This window comes from Crotalus tigris, unplaced genomic scaffold (genome assembly GCF_016545835.1).
Source record: "Crotalus tigris isolate CLP2741 ecotype Arizona unplaced genomic scaffold, ASM1654583v1 scf7180000017701.1507938, whole genome shotgun sequence".
Classification (NCBI taxonomy): Eukaryota; Metazoa; Chordata; class Lepidosauria; order Squamata; family Viperidae; genus Crotalus; species Crotalus tigris.
The window spans coordinates 1,197,815-1,210,391 of record NW_024096577.1 but is presented as its reverse complement, the minus strand read 5'-3'; the positions used below and the strand labels follow the sequence as shown (position 1 = coordinate 1,210,391).

Here is a 12,577-nt window from a genome sequence, read left to right as displayed (position 1 = left end):
TACAGAGTCATAGAATTGGAAGGGCCATTTAGTGCAACCTCCTTCTCAGTTCAGTGAGTCAAAACATCCCAGGCAAGAAGACCCTCTGGCCTCTGCTGCTTGAATGGAGCCAATGAAGGGAAGCCCACCGTGGAATTTATTTTCCTATCACTTGAAATTATTGGTTCATATCCTACACTTTGGAGGGATGGCAGATAGATTTTGAGCAATTCACATTATCTTAGTCATCTTTGGAGATATCTAAAGCAGTGATCCCCAACCTTACTGGCACCAGGAACCAGTTTCATGGAAGACAATTTTTCCATGGATTGGAGGGGGGGTGGTTTTGCGCACAACCTACATCCTGCACATGCGCAGATAAAGCTTTGCTTGCTCGCCTGTCGCTTGCACGGCCTGATTCCTATCAGGTCATGGATCAGTACCGGTCCAAAGACTGGGGGTTGGGGACCCCCATCTAAAAAGTATGTTCATAGCCCCTTCAATCTTTTCTTGAGAAGTCAGTTCCTTCACTCTGGCAGTTCCTTCACTCTGTTTTCCGTTCCTTCACTCTGTCTTCATAGGACAGTTTCTAATCCTTTGGTAATCTTCATTTTCTGAAATGGTTACTCTTCCTAAAATGTTTGCTCAAAACTGGTCCCAGTACTCAAGGTGGGGGCATGTCTTCCATGCATGATTGTCTCAAGGGAATAAATTCTCACCACAGGCAGGAGGTGCTGTTGACATTAGAAATCAAGCTGGTTCTTTCCAAATTCTATTAATAGAGGCTTCTTTTGGCCCAGAAGTTTGTGTGTATGTGTACTGATGATTCCCTTTTTGATTCGGCAGAACCGATGTGAGGAAAGGCCGCCGAATTGCTGTCCCATCTTCTCTGCTGTGAATATGAACATATTTCTTGTGCACCTGTGCTGGTGGCTTAATTATTTCAAACAAATTTGAATTAGACTTTTCTGTATATAACATTCAATGAAGAATTTTGTGTATAAGACTAATCCATAGTTTAGCGTTATGTATACAAATAGCCTCAGGTAAAATGTAGTGCCGGAACATGCTGCCCCTTCTCTTTCTTTTTCCATGCAACTGCGGGAAGGAAAACGGGATTTGTGATTAAGAGTAAGCTACAGGGTTTTTTTTTATTATTCGCCAATGAAGTCAAATTCAAATGTAGCATATAGTTAATTGGTTTTTAAAAAGCTGGAGTTTACTTTCAACCACAGTTCTCAGACTGCATATAGAAATACAGGTAGTCCGGGATTTACAGCAGTCCATATAGTGATCACTCAAAGTCACAACACTGAAAAAAGTGACATTACCATTTTTTCACACTTGACCATTACCGCATCCCCAGGATCACATGATCAAAATTCAGCCACTTGGCAACTAGGGTCATGTGATCACTTTTTGCAATCTTCTGACAAATTAATAATAATAATAATAATAATAATAATAATAATAATAATAATAATAATAATAATAATAATAAAGTTGGAAGGTACCTTGGAGGTCATCGAGTCCAACCCCCTGCTCAGGCAGGAATCCTACACCATTTCAGACAAATGGCTGTCCAGTCTCTTCTTAAAAACTTCCAGTGTTGGAGCATTCACCGCTTCTGGAAGCAGGTTGTTCCATTGGTTAATTGTTCTAACTAATTGTCAACGGAGAAGTCGGATTCACTTAATCGTGTTACTGACTTTATAACTGCAATGATTCACTTAACAACTGTGGCAAGAAAGATTGTAAAATGGGGCAAAACTCAGCAATAGAAATTTGGGGTTCAGTTATGGTCATAAATTGAGGATTATTTATAAAACAGGAAATGCGGAAAGTAAATGGGATTGTGGTTTAGTTCTCAGTCTACACAGAAGGAAGAAAGAGTACCTGATTCTGCAGATTTTATCTGTAACGATTCCAGTGTATCATTGTTTGTGGAAACAGTTAATAATTGGTTTCACATATAACTTATTAGAGTAGTAATAGTGGTTTGTTGAAATACTGTAATAGACTGATTTGCATTTAATGTTAAGTCATTAATTACATTTATATCATGGTAATCCGAAATTTGACTTCGTGTTGTTACGTGTAAACCTCACTAACAGGGATATGTAGGAAGAATATACATTATGCTAATATTTTTACAATCTGAATAGATGTCTATTTTTATGTAAGTTTAGTAAAACAACTTTTTAGGAGATGTATCATTTTAGTATTTTAATGGATTTTGTAGAGCATTTTCTCTTGGCTACTATTCATCTGTGAATTTTGTTTGTGAACTCTCTTATTCATGTTTATTTTCAGCCCCTTTTATTGGGGATAATTTATCTTCCTCACATGTTCTTTCTTACTAAAATAGACAAACAGCTTGTTTGAAGAACTGATCACTTGAAAATTCTCTTATTTAATTGATCAAATCTGCACGACAGAAAGGAAACATATTTCTTGATAGAGAGAAGCATTGATGCAGAAATGTTTTGCAATAATAAGTTTAAAGTAAAAGAGTCTTTGTTCTCTCACAAGAGAAATATAACACTTAAAAGATGAAACCTGCAGCAGCATTTGTATGCACTATGTAAAAATGTAAATTACCTTTTGATGCATATTCTTATAAAAACTGCAGACACCAGGCATAATCTTCTTATGTTGTTAATTAGAGAAGAACACCTAAATTTGACTCACTATTACAGAATGGAGCACAATGCTTTAGAAGAATTTAGAGGATTTTTAAGAACGGACTCAAAACATAATCTTAAAATTGTCTGCTGTCTTGGATAAACTGGATTTAAAATAAGCTGTAGAAAAAGAACAAGTATTATTGGACAAAACTGATGCTGATTTGAATGTAGATTTAAAAATGACAAATTATAAGAATGATTTGGAAAAAAATGGCACATTGATTATACAGATGACATTGGCTGATGTCTTAATAATTAAAAGGGTTATACATATAACAAACCAGAAGAATGACTGAGATAATTTTGTTATATTAGATTTACAAAAGAACTTGTTAAAGTTTCAAAATATATTCTGAGAAGAGACAAAGAGAAAATGAAAAGAAATCAAGTTCTGAGACATTCAAAGGGATTAAAGATCAGAATAAAAAGGAAGGAATATAAAGTTGGTTTATTTGATCAAGATTAAAATATGCATGTTGTTGTAAGGAAGGAATATAAAAGTTGATTTATTTAATCAAGGTTAAAATATGCATGTTGTTATTTCTGGTGACCCTTACCGTAATAGATTTTTATTGACCAGCACCAAACAACATAGCTCTAAAGATTTGGGGGGAAAAGGAGGTTTTGCTGTGTTTTGGGAGCAAATGATAAACAATTATGTTAAAATAAATGGAAGAAATATAAACTTGGTTTATTTGGTTACATTTAAAATATATGCACTATTTGCTGGTAACTCTTAATAGTCTTTTCTGATTAAGATTGGGAGATTATAAGAATTTATGCATGAGAAATGAGATACAGAAAAATGATATTTTGTACTGGTGAGGAAGGGGGAAAGCCATTTTAAATATATTTCTTTTTTTCTTTATTATGTACTTATTTTTCCTTTTCCTTTTTGCTTTGTATTTTCTTTTCTGCACTTTCTATCCCTCTTTCATTCCTTTTTTTTACTATTTTAGTTTGTATTAATCTTTTATCTTTGTAACTGCAAACTTTAATACAATTATTATTTTAAAAAAGAAGCACTCTATTCTTTCCACAAGAGGGAGCGTGTCTTCTCTAAGATGATGTGTATTCCATTTACAATTTGTCTCTAGTCCAAGAGCTTCTAAAATATAAACAAAGTTTCAGTTACTCAAGTATTGGAGATACCTTTTGGGTTCATTAATACAGCTTTAATTGATTAACTAGTTTTTTCAACATAGTCAAAAAGTTCTGGCTTTGTTTGGCTTTTCCTCTAGGGCAGCATGTCAAATTCGTGACGTCGCGTGACGTATCGGAGCTTTTTCGTCATTGCGGATGGGGTGGGTGCGGCTCCGGTATGATGAAACTGGCCCGTGGGCCGGCAGTTTGATACCCCTGCTCTAGGGTTACTTCTCCTTACCATTTTGCTGTCATCAGTTAAGAACAGAGTGTTGCCCAAACACCATTTTTTCCTCCCAATTTTTGATTTATTGTTATAAACCCTTTAAACTGAAAGCAAAGATTATTTTGCATGCAATCTACATTTATTAGGGCTGGGTACAGTTCACAGATTATTCAGAAAAAGTGCCTTCAGAGCCCCTTAAGCATGAATCTAGTGCCTTATTGCTATTTAGTTTTTTTTTTTTCAAACTTCCCAACAACCTGGGGGAAAAGTTGCAGCTGCTTTAAGAATTTGACTTGGTAAAGAGAACGTGGTTCTTAATGTTTGGCCTCCAAAGTCTTTCTTCTGAATTATTTTTGAAGCAGGCACAGACTTATTACTTAGCAATGCACCACATTAAGATGTAACATACCTTTAAAAAAAAGTCAGATAGTGATATATTTTGTGATAGTCTGATTGTTTTTTAATATAAATGTATTTGTTGCAGAGATCAGCAGATGAGTCAAGTCCAGAAGATGGGGAAGGTGAGGAAGCTCATTCCACTTGCCTAAAGAATCCAGAAAAATCCCTGAATATAATTTGAAACATTTTCCCCTGCCTGGCTATTTATGGCTGTAAATGCATTTATTTTGCGGAGGGATTCCAATAGCCGGTCTCCGTGTTTTAAGAGTCTTGACCTCCCATGTCAAAACAGACCCCATAATCTAATGCAGAGTACATGTTAAAAGCACTGCTGAACTGTGAGCAAAGGCCAGCAGTATTTTTCTAGCATTGGTTAGCTCAGTGGTTCTTAACCTTTTTGAACGAATCGTCCCCTTGAGCCAATGCGGAAGTTGTCATCGCCCCCCTCCCCCAACATAACCTCTCAATCACAACATGGGAAATAATTCTTCAATTTATGCAAACACTTTTTTTGTTTTCTTTAAAATTGTTCATCAGAACATACCGATGCAAATAATTTATTTCCAGTCTTTTCCCCATATCTCCCATATTCTGGCTAATGGCGCGCCACTGTATGGTACAGGCTGCTGCACAACATGCATGAAGATAAGCAATGTGTATTTACATATGTACGGTGTTCTGTACTGGAGCTAGCTGGAGGAACATTTGGAAACACAATTCAATCCACTAATAGCGAGCGATCTGATGTTTTTGTATGACAGATATACAGCCATTCACTGTACGAAAAAGTCTTAAAAGTGTCCCCAAAACCTCTCGCTCCATCACCCCCATATCGCCCCCTTTTTGTTCCTTCGCCCCCACATCGCCCCTTTTCGTTCCATCGCCCCCCTGAAAAATGAAATCGCCCCCTGGGGGGCAATATCGCCCAGGTTAAGAACCACTGGGTTAGCTTAACAATGAATAGTTTTGATAGCCGTAATGTTTTCTATCTGACTAATCATGTAGTATTTAGAGCAGGGGTCTCCAAAGTTGGCAACTTTAAGACTTGTAGACTTCAACTTCAGCCAGCCATGCTGCTGGGGATTCTGGGAGTTCTGGCAACAGGTCTTAAAAGTTGCCAAATCTAGAGAAACCTGACGTAGAGAAAAGACATCTCTAAATAGGGAAGTTCCATTTAGTCTTCATGGATGGTTGCCTTCAGTAAAACCAGTTGGTAGCAATTGCCGTAAGTTAATTGTACACTGATGTATAAAGAAGGGGTGTAGCAATGCTGACATTTGGAGAAAGTTAAAGACAGGGTTCCTCTGTGGATAAATAGCTGTGAAATGGCCTTGTCTTTGAAAACAGGATCAGTCAATGGGAACTATCTATTGCAGGCCTATTTAGCTTAGATTGCCACTTGAGTGGGTGAGAATCCAATCCGAATTACCTGCCAGGGCTATATTTTTACTTCTTCTGTTTACTGACTTTCCCTACAGAATCTGACCGAGAAGATGGGGGTTACTGTCCTCCTGTAAAACGGGAAAGAACGTCTTCATTAACACAGTTTCCTCCTTCACAGCCAGGTAAAGAAAAAACCATTCCTAGATCTGCCTCTTTTTGTCCCATTCCTGTTGTCCAGCTTTGCCTGAGAAATGAATGCATGTTTAAACAGTGCCTTGAGGAAAATTAGAGGTAATAGGGACACAGCCATTAGGTATATTGTACATTTAAATTTCACTTCATAATTAGATAAACCTGAATTAGAAGAACATTGAATTAGTGGCCTTTTTTAGAAAATCTTTATTTAGACACATTACTCAGAAAAATGCTGTATAAAATCATCAGGATGCTTGGCATTATTCTAATAATATTGGCTGGTTCTGGTTAGTTTTAGCTCAGCATGTTTTTATTTATTTTATTTATTTATTAGATCTTTATCCCATCTCTATTACTTTTAGCAATAGGAATAGCACTTTTATAACACCCTATAGTGCTTTATAGCACTCCCTGGGCAGTGTATAATGTCAGCATATTGTCCCCAACAATCCGAGTCCTCATTTTACCAACTTTGGAAGGATTGAAGGCTGAGTCAACTTCGAGCCTCATCAGGATCAACTCCAATACTGCATTCTAACAACAGTGCCACCAAAGCTCCTTTTATAAGAAACTTATCTTTTGATTTCTGGTTCTTTTTCCTTTTGAAAAAATAATAACATTGGGCAAAATATTAGAATCTTGGCCATTGCCTCTCCCATTGTACAGCTTGTGCAATTATCTTATGTTTTTTTATTATTATTTTGCACTACAGAGGAAAAGAGCATTGGATTCAGACTGAAGCCACCGACTCTCATCCACGGCCAGGCACCAAGTGCAGGTAAGCGATGGCTTTGTGTGAGATGGAGGGAAAACAAAAGGTATAAGATAGTAGAGGATTTTTAAAAATTGACAGCCTATAAATCTAAACATGTAAACTATAAATAGATAAATTAATAATCATGTATTTTAATACAGGTAATCCTTGACTTACCGTTCAGAGTTACAGCGGCACTGAAAAAAAGTTGCTTATGACTATTTTTCACACTTAATAACTTTTGTAGCATCTCTATCATCATATTAAAATTCAGATGCTTGGCAACTGGTTCATATTTACGACCATTACTGTGTCCCAAGGCCGTGTGATCACCTTTTGCAACCTTTTGACAGGCAAAATCAATGAGGAACCAGATTCACTTAACAGCTATATTACTAACTTATCATGATTCACTTAACAATTGTGGAAAAAAGGTCGTAAAATGGGGCAAAACTCTCTCACGTGTCTCACTTAGCAATGGAAATTTTTGACTCGTCTGTGGTCGTAAGTCGAGGACTACCTGTAGTATCTTCCTAAAATAATCATCTTAACTTCTCATTGATACTACTCTGCTGGTTCTATTATGCTTTTTAAGCCCTGTCTTTACTATGGCTAAGAAGTACTTTGAAATGTGGTTTAACTCTTCAGGCATTGCATTTTAGAGAGAGTGCCGAGAATGTGTTATCAGAAAGTTGGGATCTTTCAGTACAACTGTGTAGGCTAAAACCTACCTTGTAGATTTTAATTACCCTTAACATAAAATTTCAGAAACTATTGTTCAGTAAAGGATGAGCAACAGACAAAAAATTCTTAACTCCTCCTAGATTCTTCAGGAAAATCAGAAACATAGAATGCAATCAATTTGAAAGGTCCATTTATGTTTTTCCTGGATCTTGGAGATATTCTGGAAGAGTCAGGGAGACTCATCACTGGAGGTTGGACAGAACCTATCATTTTTCCCACTGCCTAAGCACTTTTTTTGATTAGTTGCAGTATAAACATTATCTAGGGAGGCAAATGCTCTGCATCTCAGCTCATCAATTCGGGCATACACGAATGGAGTACAGTGGTCACCCAGAATATTAAGCCATTCCAGAAAGTTTTAAGGATTGTTTATATCATTTATTCCTTTTTTTATCACACTCTTTTGGAATGTTTTGGAATATTCTTTATTGGCCAAGAGTGATTGGACACACAAGGAATTTGTCGCCAGTGCATAAGTTCTCAGTGTCCATACAAACAACACAGTGGTAAGTCATAGATCATAAATCCTAAGACACAACCCATAAACCATAAGATGCAGACAAGAAGTGATAAATCGTAAGATACCAATGGGAGCAGTAGGAAAGAGGGGAAGATGAGGAAGATGAGGAAGATAATAGCAATGCAGCCTTGCTTACATGGTTAGAAATCTTAAGGCATAAGGCAGTGCTGTGGGAATTAGGTGTTTAGCGAAGTGATGGCATGGGGGGGAAATCTGTTTTTATGTCTAGTTGTTTTGGCATGCAATGCCCTGTAGTGACATTCTGAGGAGAGGAGTTGAAACAGTTTATGTCCAGGATGTGAGGGGTCTGTAGATATTTTCTCAGCCCTCTTTCTGGTTCGTACAGTATACAGGTCCTCAAGGGAAGGCAAGCTGGTTGCAATTGGGGTTGTTTTTTTCCTGCGATCCTAACTATCCATTGAAGTCTGTACCTGTCCTGTTTGGTTGCTGTACCAAACCAGACAGTTATGAAAGTACAAATGACAGACTCAGTAATCCCTCTGTAGAACTGTATCAGCTCTTGTTCTTAAAGTGGCTGTTCTGGAAAGCAAAAGATGCAGCTGTACTACTTCCAAGGGCTGCTTCGTTTTTCTAATACTACAGCTTATTCTGCAAACAGGTTGCCTATTTCTAGACATTTGAAATTCAGCCTGAAGTTTTAAACTGAATTGTAATATTGTTTTAAACTATAGAGTAATTTTGTATATACAAGAAATATTTAACCTGCATCTGCTTTCCTGCAGTGTCAAAATATTAATTCTGCTTCTGCTCTCCACTCACACTCCTCTATATAATGTCCTTTTAGATTATCTGAAGCTTACATTTCAAAATCCTTTACCATAGTCCTGTATTTTTAACACAACTCATTCCCAGGGCAAACTGTTTGTTGCTGTTCACCCTTTGCTGATTTTTTTCTCATTACCAATGCGAGCAGTGCTAAGAGTCAAAGAAAGAATTGCTTGCTTTCATTTTCAGGAGTCCCAAGTCAGAAACCGAAGGAACAACAGCGAAGTGTCTTGCGCCCAGCAGTATTGCAAGCTCCCCAGCCAAAAGCTTTTTCACAAACAGGCAAGTTAGTCTCTGTAATCTCTTTATTCAGGGTGATAAATTTCAAGCTGGCAAGACCTTTTGAAGGAGTAAATGTCTTAAGTGTTTATAGGTATCTTATGATATTTTCAAATTCTACCCACTGTTTCGGTTGATTTTCCAAAATGAAGGGGATATCCTAGCAACTGGATGATAGTATTTTAGAGGGTAAAAATGAATTTACATAAATTATGATTCAAATATGGAAGATGAGCATAGACTACCTTTAACACCCACGCAGATATATCTGAGCTTTTACAATCAGATTAGAATTCATCAAATGACAACGTGGAAGAATAAGGGATTAGAATAATACACAGATTTTTATAAAAAAAATAATTTACTAGGATCTCGAAGAGTTATATTTGTTTTATAAATATTTTATTTATTTTTTATCCCGCCTTTATTATTTTTTATAAATAAGCCAAGAGTATGAACACACTGCTTCCTTCTATTTTCCCCACAACAACGACCCTGTGAGGTGGGCTGGGCTGAAAGAGTGACTGGCCCAAAGTCACCCAGTCAGCTTTCATGCCTAAGGGGGCACTAGAACTCACAGTCTCCTGGTTTCTCACTTGATGCCTTAACCTCAGACCAAACTGACTCTTGAATAAGTCTTTTGTCAATGCACAGGATTTGTGGAAAATTTAATATAATCTATAACAGTGATGACGAACCTTTTAGAGACCGAGTGCCCCAAAACTGGCCCCGCCTCTGCTCCACCCCCTGCTGTGCCACTGCTCTGCCCCCACACCGTCCCCCACCCTGCCTGTCCGCAGGGCCAATCACCGCTTCCAGGGCCCGCCACAGATCGCCCAGGCAGCCCAACAGCACCAATGGCAGTCACACCCTCTGCCTGCACCCCGCAGCATCAACTGTGTGCGATGGGTCGTGAGGGCAGAGTCTTGTCTACACTGCCTGGCTGCCATGTCCTTGGCTGCGCTGCTCCACGTGGGCCACGCTCAGGGGCGACTCCTCTAGGGGGGCTGCTGGTGAGGGTGTCGTAGGGGGGAGACGAGACTGGGGCAATGGCATGTGTGCCCACAGAGAGGGCTCCGAATGTCGCCTCTGGCACGCGTGCCATAGGTTCACCACCACTGATCTATAATAAGACTGGAAGGCAAACTAGTGTTTTGGATATAAATAATAGGAAACACCTCTAAAAATCACAGCAAGCTAGTTATTTGTCTAGATCAGTGGTGTCAAACTGCTGTCCTGCGGGCTGGTTGCATCATGCGGAGGTCGCGCCCACCCCAGCTCCAGCAATACGAAAAAAGTCACAATCTGTCGCGACACATCACATGACGTGGTGATTTTGACACCCGTGGTCTAGATGAAATTATAATTTGACCCTGTATAAAACGGCTCGCTTTTCAGTTCATGAAGCAGTGTGCAAAGTGACTCACAAAACTACAATAAATCTCAGTTTCTAAATATCCAAGTGTAAATTGCCTCCAAGCAGAATATCATGTGTTTATCTAAAGTTATATGTGTATACCCGTCAGTGTGTGTGTGTAGGGGGGGGTATCAAGTCACAGATGATTGATAAAGATATGCAAACAAAGGCTGGGTTATGGAAATATTTGCAAGGCTGCTAGAACCATGTTACCTGGTACTGAGGAAATATTGGATGCATCATTTTATATTTCTCTTTTTGAAAAAAGAGAAGCATTGACCTTCTTAAAGGGTACATGTTGAAGTATATAACAGAAGCTGGAGCTGAAGAACAGAACTGGGTTTTCCTCATTTCCTCATTTTTGAGGAATGAGCTGTAACTTCTTTGGGGTGGGAAATGTCATCGAGTCATCAAGTCCTATCACTTTGAAAAAAAATCAGTGGACAGTGAATCCTTTGCAAAAAAAATTTCAAGTAATCTTGGCATGTCCTGTTTGTAGGTTTTTTTTATTTGTCTGAGTGATCCAATAAGCCAGTGTTTCCCAAACTTGACAATTTTAAGGCATGAGGACTTCAACTCCCAATTCTGGGAGTTGAAGTCCACATGCCTTAAAATTGTCAAGTTTGGGAAACACTGCAATAAGCGAAAGAATGTTAGACTAGAAAGACCCAATGCAAATTCATCTTACTGAGCTCTGCTCACTTATTACGTTTAACAGTGTTACGTACTAACTGGTCCAGCTATCTGGGCTTCCCATCTCTACAACAAATACAGAGTAATATTAGATTTAGTGCAAGGTCAAAAAATAAAGGTGCGATAGCCTTTACATCTTGCATGTTGTTTCTTATCATAGTTCCAAGCAGTGGAACCAATGGTGTAAGTATCCCTCCAGATCCTCTGGCTGCTACATTTGAACCCACAACTAATACCATACCGAAAAGTCCCGATTCAGAAGAAATGGTGAGTCTGTTGATGGCATTTGGGAAATAGATGGAATCTGGGAAGGAGGTTGGTGGGTCTCTTGCTCTTTTGCTTCAGCACCGGGGTTTGTGTTGTTCGGGGCCATCTGGTAAAGTCTTTTCCAAGGTGAACTGGACTCCCAATAGCTTCTTGGACATTTGTGTTTGTTACTTCCAATGAAATATGAAAATGGCATTTTCTCTCCACTGATTATCCCGTACCCGAGATTCCTTTGCTCTTCTGGCATAGTGGATTCCAGATAAACCAGTGAGGCACAGTGGCTTGAGTGTTTGACCTATGAAGCCTGGCTTCAAGTCCATGCTGGGCCATGAGACTTTTAGTGTGACCCTGGACCAGTCACGTACACCCAGCTTAGCCCAAATTGTTTTAATAGATTGAAGGGGAAGAGGGGGAGGGAATCACATTTCTAGTTTTCTTCACTGGTTTCTTTTTCTTGTGGTTATGTTCTCCCTCCCTTCCCCCTTTCTCTCTTGTTTAGGAGAACCCATGCCAGAAAAATAAACCCAACAATGCTTCACATACTGAAAAATGTGAAAAAGAGCAGAACACACAGCAATCCTTTGTGTTTGGGCAAAACCTAAGAGACAGAGTGAAGGTATTTTTCCAGTTTGGGTCCAGGTACTGCTGGTAAACGTTAAGGGGGCAATAGCTCAGCGGCAATGCCCATGTTTTAGGCAGAACCTTCAACTCCTGATGCTTTGGTTATATATTCTTGAGTGGATCATGATGGGAGAGGAATCTGTCTCTGCTTCAGGCTCTCCAGAAAGCTGTTGCCATTCATAGCTAAGTGATGCACTAGATAAGGGATGTGCAGTTCTGTTTGATTCCTTTCAATTGCCCTCTCAGGTTAATCATGCACAGACATTCCTAGAGAGGGCAGTCACGATTTGAAAAATTGTGCACGATCTATTCTCATTCTGTAAATTTGCAGTCAATGAACTATCCTCATTCTGTAAATTTCTGCCAATCAGAAAAGGAAGAATGCTTGCCATAGGTCCGTATTTGTAATTAGACACTCAAGTGTTGTTATTAGACATTAACATGAAGCAACTTCTACTTAGCTTAGGCTTAGGCTTAGACTAGT

At 38.7% G+C, this 12,577-nt stretch overlaps 1 protein-coding gene across 3 annotated transcripts in view; it reads left to right on the top strand.

The window, feature by feature from the left end:
- Positions 1–12,577, top strand: part of RANBP3 (RAN binding protein 3) — a 42,012-nt gene that overhangs the window by 14,882 nt on the left and 14,553 nt on the right. For all 3 annotated transcript variants that reach the window (XM_039338521.1, XM_039338520.1, XM_039338523.1), the window contains exons 3-8: positions 4,520–4,556; positions 5,913–5,999; positions 6,725–6,790; positions 9,006–9,098; positions 11,366–11,472; positions 11,972–12,088. In XM_039338521.1, the coding sequence (XP_039194455.1) occupies positions 4,520–4,556; positions 5,913–5,999; positions 6,725–6,790; positions 9,006–9,098; positions 11,366–11,472; positions 11,972–12,088 (507 nt within the window). The remainder of the gene's footprint in view (positions 1–4,519; positions 4,557–5,912; positions 6,000–6,724; positions 6,791–9,005; positions 9,099–11,365; positions 11,473–11,971; positions 12,089–12,577) is intronic.